This window comes from Thamnophis sirtalis, unplaced genomic scaffold (assembly GCF_051295495.1).
Source record: "Thamnophis sirtalis isolate CommonGarterSnake01/CBP01778 unplaced genomic scaffold, rThaSir2_p1.2 scaffold_6, whole genome shotgun sequence".
Lineage (NCBI taxonomy): Eukaryota > Metazoa > Chordata > Lepidosauria > Squamata > Natricidae > Thamnophis > Thamnophis sirtalis.
Window position 1 is genome coordinate 39,078,028 of NW_028261386.1, and position 24,553 is coordinate 39,102,580.

Here is a 24,553-nt window from a genome sequence, read left to right on the forward strand (position 1 = left end):
TAAAAGGGTCTAAATAATTTTGAATAGGGCTACCAGGTGGGAATTTTCAAGACTACTGAAGTGCAGGGAATTTCACTGCTTTTATCATCACAGTGTAAGTCTAGCAATGCTCACTTGCATTTAGTTCTGGTTTTCTGACTTTATTGCTCTAGGCAAATTTTCAAATATCCCCCCCACTTCCTTAGTAAAGTAAGAACTCACCTTGAAAATGATAACATGAAAAAGATCTCATTGGAGCTATCTCTGGTGCTTTGGCTGCCTCCCTATTTCACAGATCAATTAACAAGATGGATCTACCTAATACACACTATTTTGTCAAAAGTCTGCCCACCTGGGTTCCACATTCTGCAGTAGCTGTTGCAAAGTTTCCTCCTCTTGCTTATATAGATGAATAGCTACATACACCCTAAAGTAAATGGAACATGGTGTCTATCTGCCTAAAATACAGTGAAAGGCCAGAATTGCTGAATAAACCTATGTTTGAGTAAGAGTGCATTGTGATTTTTCTTTTGCTGATACATACTATATATTGATATTTATATCCTTTATCAGGAGGCATAGTTACTCCCAGAAAATGTGAGCTCCAATAACCCACAAACAGATTTTTAAAAGTATCCAAAGAGTCTTCAAAAAATAAAAATAAAAACTAATTGTTACGAAATAGAAACAGAAGCAATCCTTAGTAAATAAGGACCTTGGAGATAAAGAATAGTGTGACCCCTGAGGATTCAAATGATGGCCATCCCTAGAACAAATATTGAAGAAGAAATTGAGAAATTGTATCAATTAATCTTACCTCTTATCAAACTACAACATGGGGACCAAAAGGCTGTTGAAATTCACTACAGGATATTGACTATAATTCTATTGCTAAAGACTGGGTCATTCCTTAGAACTGGAATCTGAAACTCAAATTGTCGGGTCCATCTGAGGAGTAGTTTATTGGCTCAGGAGTTAAAACATTGAAGTCTTTGATACAAATAAAAAATGGAGAATATCATGATATGCCATTAAAGTATATTTTAAAAAATGTACTGCAAAACAGTAAAGTTTCTTGCAAAACAGTCATTTCATTTCAACCAATTAGTTCTCAGTGATTTCATTAATTTTTCAGGATCATATTGAAGAGGAGAATAAGGGAAAATAATCCCATGAAGAGCTGTCAAAATCCCCGCTTTTCTCTTACTTCTTTCTCTTTCCTGAAGAAACAGTTTTCTTTTCTTCTGCCCTTTTTCTCAAGAGATTTTGCTTGCTTGCTTATTGCTTTCTGTTTTTCCCCATTTCTTGCAAAATTGTGAAAAACTCAAGATAGAGTAGCCAGACTTGTCCCTCTGTCCTTCAGCTACTTTCTCTCTCCCTTCTCTGGGCAGTTCCAGCATCTGTTTTGTTGCCAAATCCCATCTTCCCATTGCTCCTGCCCAAAGAGCCTGGGACTGCTTTGGAAACAGCATGTGTCATGAAGTGTGAGGATGGGTGGCAGTGGTGGGTTGCTGCGGGTACCACCCCAGTACGGCCGTACTGGTAGTGACCTGGAGCAGTGGAGAGCGTACTGGCATAGTGGCTCGTTTGGCCCGCCCGCCCACCCATGCTCTATAGCTGTGTACGATGCTGGTGCGACCCCCAACGAGCAGCTGACTGTCGCAGGGGCGTTGGATTGTGCATGCATGTGGAGCGCATGTCAGGCGCGGGCGCAACACACATCAGGTGCGGGTGCAATGCACATCTGACGTGTGCACGAGCAGACCGCAATCAGCGTACCGGTAGCGATGGTAAGAGCAACCCACCACTGGTGGGTGGGATTCCCAGACAACAGTTGAACTTGGCACAAGAGGTTTGTGGTGCTGGCTGTGTGGCCCAGCTGATCAGGTCCCGCTGTTGTACTTCCTGTTACTCAGCCTGAGCATTTACATCCACTCAAGGAACTAGCCTTGATGGGCAGTGTCCTTCGTGCCCACAAAATATTGTGGCAGGTCATAGAAAATGATTTGAACATTCTGCATCTGCCCATAGGCTGTAAAATTGAGACCACTGCTCTAAAATCTGAGCCACAATGCACTACTGTGGATAGGATATCTAGAGCATGATGAGCTTTAGCTAACTCAAGTAAGAGATACAAGGCACTTCTGTAGGGGAAGAGATGATAATAATGTTTATCCAATTTTATATTTGTTTCTGTTTTGTTTCCCTTCATTTTGCATTTTTATTGTCATGGTTTTCTTTGGGTTTCTCTTTGTTTTACAGTTCTTTTGGGCTCGTTTTTTGAGACTGTTTGATGCGTTGGCTTCCCATCTGCTGCTTATAACCATCTCAACCATAAGTTGTGAGTGAGCCATCATAATGCTTCTTATTTTTTTTTTTTTGTGTTTGTTTTAATAATGAATATAATTCTGAGTTATTTTTTTCCCATTTATTTTGTTTCCATGAAATAATTTTTGCTTTCAATATTTTATGCCTAGGCTAAGAGCTTTCTGGATTTTGAATTTATGAAAGTTTGGCCCTTGTAGAACTGCAGTAAATCATATGTTGAAGATCCTTTGGGCCTTAAGAACAATCTCTATTTAAAATTTGTAATTATTGTGCAAAAGCTGAAGATATCAAATCCTGTTTATACACATGAAAATATATTTCCTTTAGAAACGTGAAATATATACCCAAAATTGTGAAATCCTAACAATAAGAGAAAATGACAGTTCTTCAAAGTTTTGTTTTAGCATATGCTAAGGAGACCAAAGTATTTGTTAAAGCCAGTACAATTGTGACATTTATTTATTTTTTATTTATCATAATTTTTAAAAATATATTTTTTCCAAATATACTGAATAACATCTACCCTATTTAATGATTTGTTCCAGAAAGTAGAATATATAACACTGGTGATTTATGTTTATGTGACTGAAACTTATGTGACTAAACTCAGGGTTAGGAGTTAAGTAAGCAATGGCCCTCTTTTAGCATCACTGCATCCTGTAAATTCTGAAAATCAGGCTTCAATTATTAAATAATTGAAGATAGAAGATTCTGTCCAAAGTTACCCAACTAGATTGTTATCTGCACAACAGAATACCTATCCTTATGCTCTGCATTGTACCACCTTCCTGCATTTGGCCTTCAAATTCTCGGAGCATTTTTGAGGAGTTACAGGGAGTAAAAGGCAATTCACCAATGGTACCCGTTGTGCTGATAGATGATTACCTATCTATACTTTGTGTAATACAACAAAACATTAGTACAGTGGGGACCCAGTTGTTGCTCTTTGCTTGTTTTTCATAGATAATTTTTTCATCACAATAAAAGGAACCAAAATTATTGACACTGAAATTATGCTCATCTGTGAATCATAATCAGTCCTGTTTTTTTTCTTAAACAATATATATGTATAATAATTTGTATACAAACAAACATGCATGCACGTGTGTAAGCCCCCCCCCTTACAAATTTCTTTCTGATAGTTTTCACATGTGATATTTTAAAATGTACTTTAAAATATATAGGGATATTCCTGAACTTTTTATTTCCTGGCACCAAAGGGATTCTGTCCATGTGAATTAAGATGGAGCAGTAGAAAGAAACTGAGTTAGCAACTGAAGTACTTTGGTAAGAAAGATGAGGTTGTTATCTCTCTACTGTATAGTCAACTGAATCTATTTTTGACTTTTAACATGCTCTTAAGTTTCTGAAACCAGTGTACTGTTTTGTACTGGGGGAAAAACACTTTGCTGTTATCCTTTGTCCACTGAGATCTATAGTATTTTCTGTGGAGATCTTATCTTTTTATACATTTTTTAAAATGATAATTTTAATTTATCTTACAATGGTATTTTCCAGTAGGAAGTATTATTATTTATAAAAGATTTGTTCAAAAATCATCTTTAATCCATAACCAAAATGTCTAATTTGACCATCAGTTCATCTTAATATTTATCATCAAAATTGTTTGTGGACCTAAGCAATGAAGAAAAGGTGGACAGCTTTACATTCTTTCACATTAAAAAAAATAAATTTAATGTATCTTCTTTTCATTAGCCTCGTAATGTTGCTGGATTCCGGGGAACAGTCCGGTATGCGTCAGTGAATGCACATAAAAATAGAGTAAGTTTTATCTTTGTCTGTATGGAAGGGGTAAAATGAGAGAGATTAAAGGAAAAGTATCCCTTTTGCTGTTGAGTGTGGTGTAGAAGTGTCACACACAATACAACCTGGTGTGACTCAGGTACAGTTGAACAGGGTACGCATGTTGTATTATAGTGCACAGGCATATTTATTTATTTTGCAATATTTTGCACTACCCAAATCAAACTGTTTGTGGGGCACTCAGAAGAGCAAACCATAAACAGAATATTTGCACCATTTAAAAAGAAGCAGCTACCACAAATGATCAGTTGTTCACCATTTGCTAAGAGTCCAAAAGCCTGTTGAAAGAAATTGTTGAAATTCTGAGCAATTGCATTTATAGGGATAGCATGTTTCTCAGTTTGCGGACTACTAGTAAGAACTCCAATTCCTTTATTCACAGGGCGGGAGGGTCGTTGGGATATTTAGCAAGCTTATCTTAGATGTTTGGAGTGGATAGGTGGAATCATATTTTGTAAGGTGGTCCCTGACTGTCCAATCTCTTCTAAAAACCTCCAGTATCCACAACTTCTGAAGGCAAGCTGTTGATCTACATTCATCTTGTCAATCTGCCTGAAGGAGCAAGGAGAGATGGATCTAATTCCTAATGATTATGTAATTCATATTACAGAGGCTCCTGTCCACTGCTTCAGATTCTCCAGGCTTAAAAGAATCCTGGATTGAAACAGAAAATGCTGCTCTCCTTAGCTTATGTGATAGGCTGTTAACGATTGAGACATTCTAATAAATTCTCTGCTGTTACAAAGATCTAGAGTGCTGATAGTCTGTAATGTTAGATTCCATTATCTTGAATATCAGAATTTATATGCATGAAGCAGTGTTTATTAATATTTTTTCCCAGCACAGCAGTTTGCCAACTGCCTCACATTGCATTACTAGTGGCTTGACTGTTCAAACATGAAGTTTGTGACATTGTAATCTAAACAGAAAGTATACCAGGAAGCTTCTTTCCTGCTGAACATGAATTGGATGATATGAAGCTGATGGATTTTATAGGTGTTCTTCTGCTGAGCTTTGAACTTTGAGCAATTACTGTTTGTGGAAGAGATGGGAGAATTTTTAGGATGGTCTGCCCATAGAAGCTAACAGTTTTCATGTGAATGCTAGAGGGCTTTTGGAGATTTTTCTGGCTAGTATGAGTGGTGTCCTGTTGAAGTGTGGATTATGTGGGGATAGATTTGCTCTAAACTGCCTCTTCACTGTGCAAAGCTCATTCAGTCATTTAGCAATTAAATAAGTTAAGATATAACTAGAATATAATATGGATTCTTATTCTCCAGTACAAAGAAGGTTAAAAGATAATCTCCTTCAGTGCAGCAGCTTAAGTATTTAGGCATATTTTAAGATTCTGTTTAGAATAACAGTAAAATCAAGCCAGTTCCAGTACAGTGGGACATATACTACAATGCAGAATGGGGGGGAAAGGACTTGTCTTCATGAAATCTATAAATTTCAACTTTCTTCCAACCATAGTCTTGTTAATGTCTCTTTTGGAATTACAAAATAGTAGGCATGTTCTTTTTTTTTTTGACCTTTCTGGTTCAAACATCATGATGTGCAACATGCATCATAGAGTTCCATTACTGATGTGGGAGAATTTTTCAACAGACAATACAGAAAACTGCACTGAAATTAGAATGTATGGAAATTACTGCTTTTGATTTTTAACTCTGGTTACATGAACTATTAAGTTTTATTACATACATATGCTGCATATACAATTGATATTTTTTGCAATACCTTCTGGGTAGCAATAGTTTACTGCCATTGTGGACAGTATTGGCAGCTACAATATTTTGTAACTAATTTTTGTTTTATTGCAGGAAATGGGCCGACATGATGATCTGTGGTCCCTTTTTTATATGCTGGTAGAATTTGCAGTTGGTCAACTTCCATGGCGCAAGATTAAAGATAAGGTAGAAAAAATGTAGTCAGCAACAATACAATACCTCCCTTTTCCACATCAATAATAAAGCAATAAAAAAAATCCTGCTGGATCAGGATGCTGGCTGGGGAATTCTGGGAGTTGAAGTCCGGACATCTTCAGGTTGCCAAGGTTGAGAAACACTGTGCTGGATTCTATAAAAGCCTGTGGGATGTCCACAGCAGTACATTAGATCATTTTCTTGATTGTGTATGCCAGCAGTCAAAGTTTCAGTGTTCAGAAACAATTTTGTTTTTGATACTGAAATTATATATAATCACAATGAACAGATATTAATATGTTAACTTGAAGCCATTTACCGTCTTGTTTTGTTTGCCAATGATATTTATTATAAGTAGTATTCTATGATGATGGAATCTGGAATTTTCCAGAGGGCTTTTCTGGAGAGCTTTTAGGGTATAATGCAGGTGGTTTTTTAAAAATTTTTTAAATGTATTTATCTTATATATTATTAGTACATTCATTATTTTTGTGAGTCAGCAAAAAATTTGTTTATGATTACAGCATGCTATCATACATACATACATACATACATGCAAACAAAGAAATGCATTTGATCTGATATTTATTATATGAACTATACAATAGCAGAGTTGGAAGGGACCTTGGAGGTCTTCTAGTCCAACCCCCTGCCTAGGCAGGAAACCCTATACCGTTTCAGACAAATGGCTATCCAACATCTTCTTAAAGACTTCCAGTGTTGGGGCATTCACAACTTCTGGAGGCAAGCTGTTCCACTGATTAATTGTTCTAACTGTCAGGAAATTTCTCCTCAGTTCTAAGTTCCTTCTCTCCTTGATTAGTTTCAACCCATTGCTTCTTGTTCTACCCTCAGGTGCCTTGGAAAATAGTTTGACTCCCTCTTCTTTGTGGCAACCCCTGAAATATTGGAACACTGCTATCATGTTTTCCCTAGTCCTTCTTTCTATTAAAGTAGACATACCCACTTCCTACAACCTTTCTTCATGTTTTAGTCTCCAGTCCCCTAATCATCTTTGTTGCTCTTTTCTGCACTCTTTCTAGAGTCTCCACATCTTTTCTACATCGTGGCGACCAAAACTGAATGCAGTATTCCAAGTGTGGCATTACCAAGGCATTATAAAGTGGTATTAACACTTCATGTGATCTTGTTTCTGTCCCTCTGTTTATGCAGCCTAGAACTGTGTTGGCTTTTTTGGCAGCTGCTGCACACTGCTGGCTCATATTTAAATGGTTGTCCACTAGGACTCCAAGATCCCTTTCACAGTTACTACTGTTGAGCAAGGTACCACCTATACTGTACCTGTGCATTTCGTTTTTGTTGCCTAAATGTAGAACCTTACTCTTTTCACCATTGAATTTCATTTTATTAGATAGTGCCCAATGTTCACGTTTGTCAAGATCCTTCTGTATCTTTAGCCTATCTTCTGGAGTGTTGGCTATTCCTGCCAGCTTGGTGTAATCTGCAAAGTTGATGAGCTCCCCATTTATACCCTCATCCAAATCATTGATGAAGATGTTGAAGGGTACTGGGCCCAAAACAGAGCCTTAGGGTAGTCCACTGCATACTTCCCTCCATGTAGATGCAGTTCCATTGAGGACTACATGTTGAGTGCGGTTGGTCAGCCAGTTACAAATCCATCTGGTGGTGATGCTCTCTAACCCACATTCTTCTACTTTATCTAGTAGTAGGTTATGGTCTATCTTATCAAATGCCTTACTGACGTACTTACTTACTCTCTCTAGGAACAAGTTGGTATGATTAAGGAGAAATATGAACATCGAATGCTGCTAAAACATATGCCTTCTGAGTTCCATCTTTTTCTGGATCACATTGCAAATCTGGATTATTTCACCAAACCAGATTATCAGGTAAAATCCTGTTTTTATTACTATCTTGAAATAATTAGAAACTAATAATTTCGATTTCCCACATGAAACTGATTTAATAAGAACCACTAGTTTTCAGTATACATTGCAAGACTTCCCCTCAGTGTGCAGACAGGTGTCTAAAGGTGGAGATTATCCTAGCCCCAAATTGTTTAGAGATTTGTAAGACATGACCAAATTTTTCAATATGGCTCAGTAATAATTGGGAGCTAGTTTAGTTGCTTCAAACCTACAATATGTGCACGAACAGCTGTTCACTCAGCAATCTTGTAACATTATTCTGCACCAGCTGCAACTTCTAGAGCAAGGCAAAAATACCCTGCATATATAATGAATACATAACCAGGTATAGATACTAATACTACTGAGGCAATTCCTGCAGAAAGGAACAAAATCATTCTAACATAACGCTCCTAACTCACAAAGACCATTTAGGAAAGTATCACGGACAACCAATCATAGCCACTTAGAAATCAAGCAGTGTCAGGAGAGATGTACTTGACCCTACTCTTCCCATAAATCTGAAATATCCTACTTTGAGTTACATTGACAGTGTTGTCTGTACTGATTCTTTGGTTACCTTACTTGTCTGCAAATGGGTAGAGGATTACTATTGCTTTATAATTACTTTATTATGTATTTTGCTGCTGTTTCTATTATACACTACTTCAGTGATTTGACATGGGAAGTGATATATGACTACATTAAACAATATAAAAACCACTTTCATAGCTCCTGTGAGAAAATTGCACAGATTAACTACAAATAATGGCATGATACAGTAGCAACAATAGTGCATTGGACTATCTGCAATAAATACCATTTGTCTGCCATTTGTGGTCCCACCAGCAAGAACTTGTGGGACCACAAAGTGGACAAAGTAATAGAAAATGAAGAAGCTAAAGTGCTTTGGGACTTTAGAATTCAAACAGAAAAGCACCTGCAATATTACCTCAGACTTTGCAATTGTCGATAAAGACAAAAAAGTCTGGATGTTGCAATATCTAGAGACAGAAGAGAAGAGAAAGAAATAGAGAAAATCACAAAATATAAAGAACTATAAACAGAAGTAGGACGACTATGGCAAAAGAAAGCAAAGGCAGTACCAATAGTAATAGATGCTTTGGCTGCAGTTCCACAACATCTTGACAACATTGGTATCAATATCAGTTAATTGCAAAAGGAAGCTTAAGTAGGAACAACTTACATTTTACAATGATAACTTTTAACACCATCAAACATTTGCCTATCACAGATCCTTGGGAAGGACTCAATAGGTGGATAAAAAAGGCCAAATCCAATCTAAACATTTGACTGATTGTGTGACCGACCATAATAATACAAACTTACAAGCAGATCTTTCCTCTCAGTTGTATGCTGATTGCCTTAATTAGGTTATTTGTAATCAGTGGATAATCCCATAATGATATTAACCTGTTTTTAGCCATGTATTTTAATATATCAGATGAATTTTAAAAAACCCTACATATTAGGAAATTCTTTTAAGGAGGAGGCAGTAATTTTGCAGTAAGAGAATTCCAAAAAACGCCCATTAAACTAAGTTTTGGGAAATACTTTGCCTATTCTGGAGAGCTGCAGCTGATTTAGTTGATAGGTTTTCATGATTTTTACTTGGGGATACTCAAATAATGTTGCAGTTATGGAATAAACTAAATTCCATTTCATCTACATTCATGTTTAATGAAAATATAGTTATGCTGCTTACTCTTCTGTCAAGTGTATAATGATTTTCAATTTCTATTTAATCAAAAATTAGACTTTGGGAACAGGGTTTTTTTTGGGGGGTGGGGAAGCTTAGAGGATGCATCCAATGATTTGCGAGTTACTTGTGGCTCTGGGGCTCAAGTTGTGAATCTGTGAAGTAAATCATTCTCCATCTCGTATAAAGTGACTTTCTGTATTCCTATTTATGATTGTGGATAAACATTTGAACTTTAGTATTCTAACTTGTTTTTGTCTAGCTGATCATGACTGTGTTTGAAAATAGCATGAAGGAAAGGGGGATTACTGAGAATGAGGCCTTTGACTGGGAGAAAGCTGGTACAGATATTTTATTATCTACAAGTACATCCACCCCACCTCAGCAGAACACAAGGCAAACTGCAGCCATGTTTGGGTGAGTGGCAGACCACATTTAACCAATATTGCAGAATTTCACTACAGGGCCTTTTGGTGCACTGACAAATTATTATATATACAGTCAATATATATTTGTAATTACAGATCTTTCCCCAAAACAGTTATGCTAATATTAATGCTATATATGAGCTCGACATGTTGACTATAAATGATTATCTTTGAGTTGATTGAATTCAAAGGTGTCCTACTGTTTATGGATAGAGTTTTTCAGAAATCCAAAGAATGTTTATCTAGTTTATGCTTTGGTTTATGGTCAGTGGTGGGCAATGCAGAAATGCAGTTTCTCCAATTACGTGTGCTTCATCTTTCTGGAGTGGAGAGAGCTAAAGGAAGGACAGGAAAATATCACCTTCTGACCTCCTGTCATGAATAGGAGTAAAAGACAGAGCTCTTCTCATAGAAAAAGTCTCTACTTGCATCATAAAAATTTGCTGCTTCAGATCACATTCTAATTTTTAGATCTTGGGAGATTCTCTGAGTTTGTGAATATTTTCTATTTGAGTGGATCTGGTGAAGACAACTAGGAAGAAATAAACTGCCAATATTATTTAAAGATCTTTGTGGGAGTGGATAGCAATTATTTCATGGGAAAATACATATAGAATTATATCAAGACATATAGTTCTGTGGAAATTTTTGACCTTGTATAAGCCACATCTCAAGATTTAAGTTAAAATAAGCAAAAGGTATCCCAATTCTGTTTTCCTATCAAAATGAAAAATAATATATTTTATTATGCTTATTTATTTTAGCAGAGCTATTCAATTTTCTTCCATAGCTAGTGCCATCTTCAGTCATTATAGTATAGCCATCATAACAGTACTTTTTTTTTTAATTGAAGGACAAGAAATTCTGCAGTATGCTAAGTAAATATTATGGAACCCTTATGATAAGATTTCCAGGCTGCCAATAAAGAATATGCTGTTTTCAATAGTTAAATGCAAAAGGAAAGTTTCAACCATCCATTGAATTTAGTGGTACCTCAAGATGAGATAAGATAATTTGCTTAAAGCTTTATGTTCTGTTGTAGTGGGCTTTGTATACAGTATCTATAGTATTGGCTGTGAACAGGTGAGGTCTTTGTGATACTGCGAGAAATAATAATTCTAAAGCTTTAGTTTTGTAATCTGGTTTGTACATTATTTCTCCTTTAGTGTGGTTAATATCACTCCAATACCTGGAGATTTACTTCGCGAGAACACAGAGGATGTTTTGCAAGGAGAACACCTGAGTGACCAAGAGAATGCACCCCCAATTTTATCTGTCCGGCCAACAGAAAACAACTTAGGGCAGGCTCCAAATGTTCCCTTCAATGAAGGAGAAGTTTGGGAAGAGACTGATGTAAATCGCAACAAACTCAGGATCAGCATCAGCAAAGTAAAGCTTTTTGACCATTTTGAATGTATTCTAATCTTTTCATTTTCTGCCAAAGAATAGTGATTTTGTGAGTAGACAATATAATCCTAAGTAAAATAGCTAATTTTAGACACGGAAGCATGTTTTAATGTAAACTGACTCTGTCTGGCGTTCAAATGAGGTGTATGTCTTTACTGGGCTAAAGATATAAAAGATAACATTACAAACGGCAATGTCTCTCTTGATGTTTAACACAAATTCTGTTATTTTATTGGATTATGTCTTCTTGGCCAAAACTTCACTATCACTCTTACACTCTTATACTCTCCTAGGTATAATCTGTCAAGGATTGATGCATGTGTCAAATCAGATATTTAATTAGCACTGTCAGATGATAGGCTGCATCATGCTCACTACCTTGTGGATTTTTGTGGATTTATCTTATTCTCAGGGGTTTCTCCTTTTCTGTCTCAGACGCAGTGTTTAGCTGAAGAAGATCAGAAAAGTGGTGTGTGCCCCATCTCCCCAGTGCGAGCAGTGCCGGACTCCCCTACAACCCAAGCACGTTCTCTGAGATACCGCCGTGTGAATAGTCCTGAGTCGGAACGCCTCTCCACTGCTGATGGAAAAATTGATCAGCATGAACGAAGGTTTGCTTAGGGCCAATTAAGTGGCTTTTATACATTCTTGTTCAAGCTTTGGGCATATAGCTAAGAGTCAAAGAAAGCACTGCAAAAGTGAAGCACTGAAATAGCATTCCAACAGAGATCTGTATGTAATGACTTTTCATAAGCTGTTAAAAAATATGGTTGTCCTCCCAGGCCTTGGGACAGGATGATTGTGGAGACTTTATGGTTTTTGTTTTCTTGTGATTATTTTTATGTTAACTGTAAAAAAAAAAAACACACACAGAGATATGTTGTTTCCCACCCAAATTCATCAAGGAGTTGGTTGACTTTGAAGTACAATAAATGAACAAACAAACAAACAAAATATTGTGTTATGATTTAAACATACCTATAAGAAAAAGCCACACATTATTTCAGTTTATTTTGAATAAGTATTATTTCCCCCCCCCTTTTTTTTTTTACTCAGATCTATCAGTGTTAAGTGATGGAAAAAAGAAATTTAATTGTGTGGTTCATTACTTCAAATACTTGTAGATCTTTACTGAATCTTTATGTTGTTATGCTCACATGTTAAAATTACTTACCTTGTCAATGAATAGACTATAACCTACTCATATAAAACTCTCTGATTTAAACAGATAAATGGGTTTTATTGAAATGTACAGTATTTATGTAATTCAGTGGATATTAGTTCATCTAGACCCAGGATGGTGAACCTATGGCACGCGTGCCACAGGTGGCACGCCAAGCCATTTGTTAGGGCACGCGAGGTGTTGCCCTGTCAGCTCCAGCGTGCATACACGCACTGGCCAGCTGACTTTGGTATTCCTTCCATTCACATTCAGCAAAGGCCTGGTAAATAGTCTTTCAAAGATGAATGTATGACCGCAGACCTTATCTAGCTTGGAAAGCTGCAAATATTTTCCATACGCAGTGCTGTGCAAGGAAAGACTTGGCACAGAGTCTCTGAGATTCACAGACAAATCTTCACATTTCTGAAACAAATGAACAAATTGTTTCCTGAAAAAGCCCACTCTCCTTTCGCTCCTCTTTTATTTCCTATGGGAGGGGCCATTCACTGTCCACCTGTGGCTTTACATCTAAGTCGATTTCTGAACTGTTCTGGCAGTTCTGCGCATGCGCACACTGGGAATGTACTACAGCTTTTCCTCTGCCTCACTGCTGTCTAGCTCTGAAGACAGCTGAGAACTGCCAGATGGCCTTGGCCCCATCTCTGCCTCCGATGCAGAGCCTTCGTCCGAACCTTCCCCAGCCTCCAGGACTGGCCCATGTTCCTCCCCAACTTCCTCCCTGTCCGACTCTGCTTCCAGCACCGCTTGCCTCTGGTTGGCCACAACACTTAGATTGTAGGAAATAGTCATGTGTGTTATTCTTTAATAATCCTAAATTCTTAATTTTTAAAATTAATTTTACCTGTCCTTTTTTTTTAATTTTCAGATCCCGAGTAGATTTACCTTGTTCTCCTTCCCGGCTCGTATGCTCTTCTCAGCCAGCACAGATGCTGTCTATTGAGACTGGTCAAGTAGACCGACAGGCAAGTGGCAGGATGGATGTATCTGCTTCTGTGGAGCATGAAGCTCTCAGTAATGCTTTCCGATCAGTGCCCCTGGCTGAGGAGGAGGACTTTGACAGCAAAGAGTGGGTTATAATTGATAAAGAGACAGAACTGAAGGACTTCCATCCTGGCGCTGAACCAAGCACATCTGGGACAACAGATGAGGAACCTGAGGAACTAAAGCCCATAGAAGAAGGGGATGAAAGGAGGCAATTGGGTGCAGAAGCAGCAGTCAGGCCCAAAATACATGATGGGCGAGTCCGAGGTATGCAGCCTGTGGCTGAGGAGGACAGTTCCCACAGAAATGAAATGCAGTGCCATACAGTTTCTGAGAGTAAACATGAGCAGCAACCAGGAAGCCCATCACAGTCCCCCTTATATTCAGCACCAGCTATCCGGCAGCGGAGACGGGAATCTGAGCCAATGGGTCCCGAGAGACAGGTAAGATATGCAAAATAAATCCATCTCCTTCATATTGCTGTTGTTTTTCATTTTTGTGATGTCTGTTTTATTTAGTGAAGTCATCACATTGGGGCATCATATCCAGATCGAGTGTATCTAAAGAATTGATACTAGTGTTATCATCAATAATGTTTTATAGTAAATTCCATTAGAAGTGAATCCATGTGAATTTGTTTTTGATGCAAATTAGTCCTGAGGGTCAACAGGGTGGTGGGAAACCTATGGCCCTGTAGATGTTGTTGAATCATTTATTCCATTAGTTTGAACCAATATGGCCAATGATAAGGGATGCTGGAAGCTATAGTTCAGACACAGGTTGTCCACTTCTGCTATAGGATAAGGTACTGTAGATTGGAAGAATCAAAGTAGATTACGTCTGTGTGCTGATTCTGAAATGTATATGTATTATTATGCATGGAATCAAAAGATAATTTGGCCACAAATCTATTTTTTCTTAGACTGAGTGTTGGTTCAGAACAGGCAACAATTTTTTCTCTATTATTTCTCATCCAGAGAAAATCTCCTATTCTGAATACAAATAGACCTTGACCTATGACCTTCCAGTCAGCATTTTGTTTACAGCATTCTATAAACCAGGGATGGCTAACCTTTTCCAAACCGAGTGCCCAAAGTGCGGCTGAACTCCCAACATGCAATGCGTGTGTGCCCCCGTGCATGCACCCCCTGCATGCACCCCCTGCGTGCACGCATGTCCTCACATGCACCCTGCACATGCATGCGCCCCTTGCTCCCACCCACCCTCACATGCCAAAGACCTGAAGACCAGCTGGCTGGCAGGAGGTATCCGTGCATGCATGGTAGAGCTGAACCGGGGCAATGGCTCGCGTGCCCACAAGAGAGACCGCTGTGTGCCACCTCTGGTACGTGTGCCATAGGTTCGCCATCACGGCTATAAACAGTCAGAATGCTGTTTATGGCCAGTTCTCGGAGTTCCAGCCATCCCAGCAGCCCCATGGTCATGTGATCATGATCAAAGTGCTTGGCAATCCATTTCTACCAATGACCAGTTGCCAAGCATTCCCCAATCACATGATTGCCATTTGCAATATTTCATGCCAGATTTATTTTATTCATTTGCTTATTATTAAATTTATATGTCAGTCCTCTCACCATCACAAGTGGCTTCCGAAAGTCAACGAGGAAGCTAGCAGGGACGGTTGCAGATCTCTGGGTTAAGATTTCCCTACCTATGTATCCTTTCTCAGGCTGTTTGTGCTCTTGCTGGCCACTCATATGCTCTTGCGCACCCACCCCAACCTGCCCCATACCTATCACACATCTTAAATACTGTGTTCAACCTGCACAGTATCTCAAGTGCTTCTCCTTGCACTCTCCGTGACCCATGCAGTCCTCCTCACAGACTCCCGTGCACCCTCCTTGACCCTCCCCATGCCTCTCATGCATTGTTTCAACCATGCCCACTGTCCCTGACACATACTTCACTGCTTGCATATCCCTTTGCATCCTTACGCACCTTTCCTGACCTGTTCCACACCTCTCACTTCCCCTCTGCATACCCTTGTGTTGTGTTCCTAACCTCCATGCACATTCCTATCACCTTTTCTTATCCAGGCAATGCTTCTTACTTGCTCTTGCACCCATGTGCTCCCTTCCTGACCTGTGTGGTGCTTCTCATGCATCTTCCCCGAGCTGTGCAATGGCTGTCCTGCAACTTTATGCAATGTAATCGTGCTTTATGACTTCATCTCTTGGCAATGGAAAGTCAAGTTCCAGTTGCCATTGTATGTTGTTTGACTTGGTGACTGGGGTGATGATGTAATTAATCTTTTTCAAACTAGGGCAAGTCACTGGGTGGGCTTGCTATGCTTTTAGCTAATAGTTATTGCATTTCCTTTTAATTCTGCAATTCCTGTGAACTACTTCTTTGGGTAGTTACGAAACATTATCTATATACTACTAAAACTCTTGGTCTGTTTGATGCTTTGTAACCTTTCATTGGGCAAAACGCTGCATCATAAGGCAAAACTTTATGAACAAAGGTATCTCAAATGGGCGAATGTACGGGAATGTTGTACCTTTAAGTGCCACATTGTGCCTGTTGTTCAGTGCCACTGTTGCACTTCTGTGGTTGAGGGGAACCAGAAGGAAATGATAAGATTGCCAGGCTTCTTCTCACCTTCCCACTAACAAAGTCTTTGCTGGTGGAAAGCTTGCATGGAGAAAGTTAATGGAGAAATGGTGCACCTTCTACTAGTCCCTCTGTACTTGCACTGTGCTAGCTATTTGTGGATTCACATACTCCCTTCCCACGTTTTGTACTCCCACGTTTTGCAGCACTTACTGGGAAGGAAAGGAGGGAGGGAGGAGATACATTTCTGACAGTCGCTGCCAACTTTCCACGAGGAAACTCAATTGGGAAGCCGACAGCAAATCAGAAGTTGTTCCTGCTGTCATTGATTTTTTTTAACCCACCGATCATCACACTTGTTCTCTGTTTGAGTAAGGAAATATGAGTCTCATGTTGTCTAGTTCTTTATTAAAATAACCTATGCAGAACACTTTTAAGAATGTCATATAAATCCTCAGTATTATAGAAAAATATTATCATTACATGTCAGAAATAGCATCTTAAAAAACTATTATACATGCCCCCTTAAAACAAGTTTAACAATTATACTTCTTCAGTAGTCAATCTATTGTAATTTTGTATTTTTATTTGTTTTTTTCTCAGTTATACATTTGTAGCTATTCTCCCAATACTTATTTTATTCATTCAACAGCTACAACATCCCATGTATCAAGGTACTGATGGACCTCTTTTGGAAAATATATCCCATAGTTCATATGTTTTGCTTAGATTCACAGTTGTTTTTAAAACTGTGAAAAATATTTAGATGTCTTTAATATGCTATGGGTTCACAAATGCAGCTTTCACCATAGATGAGGGAATGACAAATGAGAGGGGATAGGAGAAAATAGGGAAAATATAAATAGTGATTATAGATGGAAGTAAGACTAATATGGAAATTATTGTGATAAATGATAAGATAAATTGGTCTTAAGTAAGCCTAATAAGTCATGTAACTAGTTTTGCTGTACTATTTACTTGAGAATATTGGAATCAACTAACCATGCAAGAGCATGGCATAGCAAACAATTTGAGAGTCCTCTTAAATATTAATATCTTGTAATTTAAATAGATTATTTTCTCACCATTGAGCAAATTTCTTAGTGCTTTCTTCATCATAAAGAAAGTAAGGAGCCACAAGAGGAAAAGTATGGACATTATTTTCCTATATTTATCTCAAACATTTAGTAAATTGCTTGATAGTCTCTTAAAATGATTTCTTTATATGTATATCAATCTAAATATATACTGCCTCTTCCATTAAGATGATGGAACTATAAAGAAATCCAATCCATTCTGAAATCCATGGTATAATAGTACACCTTCAAATTTTTAACAGGTTTTTGAATGTAATCCTTGGCTGCTCATTACTCTATCCAGCTAATCTATCCATGTCTGTCTGTCTGTCTGTCTGTCCGTCCCTCCCTCCCTCCCTCTCTCCTAATGAACAGCTAATGATTAAATTAAAAAACAAAACTCTCTCTCTAGCATAGTGCCAGCTGTTTAATAACTTATTCTAAATGGGAGCTGAAATAATCTGAAATATAAAATTTAGTTGTGGTTAAATATCCATTTTGATTGCTGAAATTCTTCGTAGCCAAGGCAAATATAATTACTTCTCTGAAGAAATATATGTTATTATGTTTCTAAATTGATAAATAATTATTTTTGAATAAATTCTTTTTTTTATAAATAAAGATTTGACTTTTTCAGCAGTAAGCCAATTAGCTAATAAACAAATTGCTTTTCATTCTCTGTCAAATTCCATATCAATCTCTGTGTTTTCATTAATTTGATAACTTGACATTAAGTCACTTTGTTCCATAAATTCTATCAGTGTTAAAAAAGAGATTCTAAGATGAACAATTGTTAGCAAAATATTCAGTTTGTGTTCTTCTGCAACTAATTTAATTTCTAGGATTATGGTTTCTTGATATACTCAGATTACTAGAGTAATCAGTAAAGTATCAGTAAAGTACATTAGTTTGAAACAACACTCACAATAATTTTTGTTCTTCATAGCATAGTCCCCAGTCTGTTAGAAACCCGGCCAAACAAGTGGTGGGTGAGCGAGCAAAGCTTCATCTGCACATGCACAGAATCTAGGTTGCACGCGCCCCCCCCCAAAGTCTGGAAGAATTGTCTTCCATGAAACTGGTCTCAGGTGCCAGAAAAGTTGGGAAGTACTGGTTTATAGTACCCTGTATCCCATGTAAATAAATTAAGGTCACAGTGTACTTTTTGCAGATCTGTAACCAAAAAGATCATTTCAGAGGACTGAAGGGTTTTTTTAGCATTAAGGAAAATAATAATTTACCTTTGGTCTTCTAGTTTATCTTGCCAGTAGTGTTCAAAATGTATCTGATATTTTCTCTCATATATATCTTTGTGACAAAGTCTGGATCAGGATATATTATCTCAGATAATATTATCTAAGATAATAATATTATTATTATATTTAAAAAAAATATCCTCTTAGCAAGACTTGTTATAAAAGTTTATAATACTCATTCAATAATAAAACAGGTCTATATCTTTAAGGAGGAACCAAATCCGTTCCTACTTTATAAATCATAGCAATGAAAAGTCTGTTTCCAGGATGTGCCTGATTCTTGTTTGTTACTTTTTTTAAAGGTTTAATCAAAATGTATTGAAAAATCTTATAATATATTGCTGAAATGCCATAGGATCATGGAGTTTTATTCATTTTTAAAATTTTAATTACTTAATTAAAATTCGTTTAGTTTTGTCTTTAGTTATAGGTTTTATTAAAAACCTTTTTTGTTGATCAGTAAAAAAAATTGTAATATACTATTTAAATATTCTTCTTCTGGTCAGATTGTTGCTTTCTGTCTAATATTGAAAAATAATGAAATGCTGACTAATGCCTTTCATTATAGAGACATATTTAGTTCCATCGCAAAGTTATCATTCTTTTATTCTGCTCCTCCTGCAATTGTAAGGCAATATTTTGTCTGCGTTATTACATTGTTCAGATTATCTCTCTCTGATAAGATTCAACTTTTTATACATTTATTTTTAAATCAGGCTGATTCCGTATTGTTTTTATCTTTTGCACCAAAATCAGCCTGAATTTAATTTGTGACTCATTTTCAATTTTTTCAGATAATTCAATAGGATATCATTTTGTTTTTTCATAATTGTCCTAGTTAATATGTGAGAGATGAATAGCCCTCTCATAAATGCTCTATTTATTACTCTCCGATTCTGTAGTTAAAGAAGTTTCAGAAATTAAATTCAGTTCCAATGTGTTCATAAGAAATTTAAGTCTTAACATTTAAATAAAGATGGCTCATCCTCTGAAGAAATTGTACAGGTAATCCTTGAGTTACAACTGTAATGGACCCTGCCCATCACGGTCATAACTTGTGAGGATTGTAAAGTTGGCCAGTTACATGACTGATTTAATTTTATGACCTTTTTGTGATGAAATTATTAAATGAATGCAACGGTTGTTAAGTGAACCAATCATTCATTATATGGGCATGGTTTTGCTCAAAACTGGAAGTACATGTCAGTTTTCAGCAAAACTGTCATAAAATGTGGCCTGGTGACCATGGGATGCTGCAAATGACGATAAATGCGGCCTTGTTGCCAAGTGTGAGAAGTGTAGTCACATGACTGCTGGGAGGGCTCAGCTATTGAAACGTCAAATCTAGGTCCTAAGTAATCACCAGGTAGTCATCCCCTTTCCTTGTTGGCTTCCTTTTCTTTTTTAAAAAAATAAAAATATATGTCACATTTTCCAAATATATCTTATTTTCTACCACCATATTCCATGGTATTTTGGTGAATTAATTGTCTTAAAAAAACCTCAATTGATTTAAAATTCTACTCAAAAAGAAAGCCACATGAGGGGATTTCTCTAGCACAGAAGAACATTAGTAACTTTATTTTTAATGTAATTAATATACAAGGACTAGTTACTTAGGTTATGTACATCATATTGCATAACCTCATGAAAAATACCATGCTATGAGACGTTCAAATTTGTACAAATAAACCCATTGATTTTCTTCTGCCCTTTAAGTACACTTCAGGAGATGTTAAAACAAATTCTTGAAACATATCTTAATATATTAGTGCTAGCTGATTAAGGCCATGAAATGCTGAGCATGTTTGAATGTCTGTATCATTCTTCATATTTTTACAACTGATTAGAGAGGGATCTCTCATCCATACTTTTTTCAAAGAAATGTTGTAAACTCATTGTCGTCAACTGATGAATAGTTGCCAATGGTTTTCAACTTTGCATATTTTAATTTCCACCAATAACTCGGTGATAGAACCTCATTCAAACCAAGATAAAAACAAAAAGACCCTTGTTGTTGTCAGAGAAGGATGTGTGTATTTGTTTACTGGTATTTTATTACAACATTTTTTTCACCACATTAAGTTTAAACCCACAATTTGCTTCCTGCAATAGTAAAATAATGAGTGAGAGCTGAAGCAACATTTGTGACTTTGACAGCAATCTTTTCCTAAGCCCTTCAAATAATGAAAACTAACTGGCACAAAACATTTTATTTATTTTATTTTGGTGATTAAGACCAAATTTTTCACAAAGTACTGTATTCCTAGACTTCAAAAATGCTTTGTTGAAATGTTCAATTCCCTCACCCAGAATGCTTAAGTAGAAACGAGAAGGTCTCTCTTTCTTTAGTACAGAATTTGCATGATGAATCATAAGTACACTTGTTCTCCTTGACCCATCGTATGTATAGCTCTGTCCTTTGCTTTTCTTTCTGTTTGAGGAAGGGAGCCCAGTACTGTTGTTTGAGTATACTGGTCTAAATAACTTTCAGATTCTCTTTACATCCTTTTATTCTATAAACTATTATAGAATATCCTGTAAATATTCTGGGGAATACATTTGTTTGATGCAGCTGCACACTATCTGAATCCTTTTGGTAACTGTATTCATCAGGTGGACAGCATGAGCAAGCAACAAATCAAATTTTGTTACTAGCAATTTTTGCAAGCCTTTTATAACTTACACTCTGACCCTGATAATACTTAACTGAGAAGTAAATATTATCTGTTAATATTTGAAAATAACGAGAAAGCAGAATTCACATAGTCAATTTTTGATTTATGTTTCCAACTTGCACTATGAGAGTTACATGAGTGTAGTGTTTGCTCACAAGAACTGGCTTTTTTTGTCTGAAAATTGTACCCGAGTTTAGGATTTAATCTTATTAAATAGTCATTATTTTACAGTAAAATTCAGTTGAATAAAAAAATCAACCTGTTTAAAATTAGGAAGATTTTGTGCCTAATTATGGTGCATAAATATCATGTCTTCAATATGTAATGAGGTATTCCTGATACTTAACAAAAGATTCTGCCATATATGTTCTGTGTTATTTCTGACTATAGTACTTTTTGCTTAATTTGTAGGATTCTGAACTTCTAATTTCTAAAGAAATATATGATCTAATTTACCTTAATCTGCACTAGGTTTTTTTCTTGAATTCATATGCCTAAAAGTCAAACAAAAATATCTAATGTCCAGTATCATTATTTTGTTTGTATACTACTGAATATTTTAACTTAAGCTATAAGAAGAAAACAAAGGCAAAAAACCTAGAGCTTTATTTTTTCAATGTAACACTGGACAAAAGAAATTCTCATTTGGAGCATTATGAACTTGAAACAGCTTGAAAAGAGAGTAGCTTTTCACTTCCTTGTTACCGTATTTTCACCCATATAACCCGCGGGTTATATGCGTTTTTTACATGCACAGCGCCCCCCTGCGGGGTATAAAAGTGGGCGGGGTATACGCAAAATATTTTACACAGATTAACTACCGGTAAAGGGAGAGCTTGGGACCACCACTTTCCTCGCGGCAGTGGGCTGGCTCGGCGGCTCGGGCTCCTTTTCTCCCTTTTCCTGCTTGGGTTTCGGGACGCCTTCGTGAAAACCCCACCCCTGGCTATGGGCGAAGTGACCAGGAAGAAGCAGGAGGTGAGAGGAAGCCCAGATTCTGCAGCCCCTCGCCTTCTCTGGGCTTGGAAGCAGGAAGGGAAGGGGAGGAGGCGGCGGCGCGGCTGTGGCTCCGTTTTCACACACACACACACACACCCCTCCCTTCTTCTGCTTTGCTCTGTGAAAGGGCTTCACTGCCGAAGCATTTTGGTTTAAAAAAAAAAAACACCGTCCCTTTCTCTCTCCAGTTAACAGGGCCAACCCAAGTGGTGCATTTTATCTGGGAGACGCCACGCAACGAGGGAATCTCCTTTTGGGGGGGGGGTGAGACGCTGACAGAAAAAGGGCAAGCAGTGGCCGTGTGAGGCGGCCTTGAGAGCTCCAAACGACCTACCATACTGGCTGGCGAGGTTAGTTCTCTAAAGGCCGTTGAAAGCTCCGGGGAAACCCCTTTTTCCGCCCTCGGAGCCCCCGGTGCTTCCTCAACCCCCCCACACTTTTTCCTCTTTGGTTCACCCCACCCCCGCCCTCAAGGGCCCGGGACTCTGGGAAAGTGTGCAGCTGGGGGGCTGGGGAGGAGAGAGCGTCTACCGTTCCTCACGGGAGGCACTTCGAGCCCCACCGTATCTGAGAGGCTCTTAGTCGTCGTGTGGGAGAGGAGAGAAAGGTTAAAATGTTTTTGAAACATAAAAAGAATCCTTTGTGGGCAAACTTAAAGCTGCTGGGCTGCACGGGCTTGCTGTAAATTGAGGGCATGTTTTGCCTTTATTTATTTTGCCGCCTCCCCTTCCCTTCCTCGGAGGGGAACGCTCGGAGCAAAAGGGACCCCCGCCTCGTTAAAGCCGCATCCGACGCTTCACCTACAAACGATCCCGATTCTCCCGCGTCCTTCCTTCCTTCCCTCCCTTCAATGTACCGTACTCTTCCTATAAAGAGAAGGGAAGCGTGAACAAACTCCGGGCAGGAGATGGGCTCGCGTAGAGGTACCAGAAGTTTAACCGTTTCACCTAAGCCACAGCTCGTCCTCTCTTGGGACAGCCTTCCGCCGACATTAAAACGATGCGTGAACTTGCGAACAACTGTGGCAGGCACGGAAGGGAGGGAGGGAGCGAAAAAAGAAGCGAGAAACGGATATTTTCTCCCTCTCGTGAAGGGGGGAGGATCTGGTGCTTTCCGGCTCGGGCTCCTTTTCTCCCTTTTCCTGCTTGGGTTTCGGGACGCCTTCGTGAAAACCCCACCCCTGGCTATGGGCGAAGCGACCAGGAAGAAGCAGGAGGTGGGAGGAAGCCCGGATTCTGCAGCCCCTCGCCTTCTCTGGGCTTGGAAGTCTGGCAGGAAGGGAAGGGGAGCAGGCGGCGGCACGGCCGTGGCTCCATTTTCACACACACACACACACACCCCTCCCTTCTTCTGCTTTGCTCTGTGGAAGGGCTTCACTGCTGAAGCATTTTGGTTTACAAAAAAAAACATCGTCCCTTTCTCTTTCCAGTTAACAGGGCCAATCCAAGTGGTGCATTTTATCTGGGAGACGACACACACACACACACACGACACGTGCGGCAGGAGGAGCGGCGTCCTCCGCGCTCTCGGCTGCCACAAACGCCACGCAACCAGGGAATCTCCTTTTGGGGGGGGCAAAGCAGGGCAGTTTCTCGCCGTTCTGCGAAGCTGGGAAAGGATGCGGGAGTTTCCTTCTTCTTCCTGCCCCCCTCCGTCTCCCCGCTGCCACCTTTCAGTCTCCCCAGCCTCGTCCGGGAGAAGCGGCTTGGTGGCGTCTTCCTTTCGTACCCCGGTGCGCCTCCCTCGCCACCGCAAGTCGCCTTTTGCCCCCCCCCACCCAAATAATAATACTAAATAAGCAGGTGCGCCGCTTGGGCTGGCTTGGCTTCTCGGTTAGATAAGACCAGCCGGTGCCCCCCCTTTTTTTTGCCGGTTTATTTCGTCGTCATCCGCCAACCCCAGAAATCCGTGCAGTTCGAAAGCTGAGCGAGGCGAACGACCCCGGCGAGGGTAGAAGTAGCGTCTGAAGAAGAAGCCTCCCCTTCGCAAAGGCTCTTCGGCTTCAGGCAGCCAGCGGCTTCACGAGAGGGAGAAATCCGTTGTTATTTTTTTGCTCCCTTCTGGCGAAGAGCCTCTCAGATACGGCGGTGCCTCCCGTGAGGAACGGTAGATGCTCTCTCGCCTGCCAGAAGGGAGCAAAAAAATAACAACGGATTTCTCCCTCTCGTGAAGCCGCTGGCTGCCTGAAGCCGAAGAGCCTTTGCGAAGGGGAGGCTTCTTCTTCAGACGCTGAGAGAGCATCTACCGTTCCTCACGGGAGGCACCGCCGTATCTGAGAGGCTCTTCGCCAGAAGGGAGCAAAAAAA

General features: G+C 38.9%; 1 protein-coding gene across 2 annotated transcripts in view; it reads left to right on the top strand.

Moving 5' to 3' along the window:
• Positions 1-24,553, top strand: part of TTBK1 (tau tubulin kinase 1) — a 122,438-nt gene that overhangs the window by 63,969 nt on the left and 33,916 nt on the right. Inside the window, exons 1-8 of one of the 2 annotated variants that reach the window (XM_087717670.1) lie at positions 2,256-2,320; positions 4,024-4,089; positions 5,955-6,047; positions 7,802-7,927; positions 9,928-10,082; positions 11,260-11,482; positions 11,936-12,111; positions 13,549-14,107. In XM_087717670.1, the coding sequence (XP_087573796.1) occupies positions 5,958-6,047; positions 7,802-7,927; positions 9,928-10,082; positions 11,260-11,482; positions 11,936-12,111; positions 13,549-14,107 (1,329 nt within the window). In that variant the 5' untranslated portion in view covers positions 2,256-2,320; positions 4,024-4,089; positions 5,955-5,957. Of the gene's footprint in view, positions 1-2,255; positions 2,321-4,023; positions 4,090-5,954; positions 6,048-7,801; positions 7,928-9,927; positions 10,083-11,259; positions 11,483-11,935; positions 12,112-13,548; positions 14,108-24,553 lie in introns of those variants that run through there. The other variant, XM_087717669.1, reaches the window with a different exon arrangement.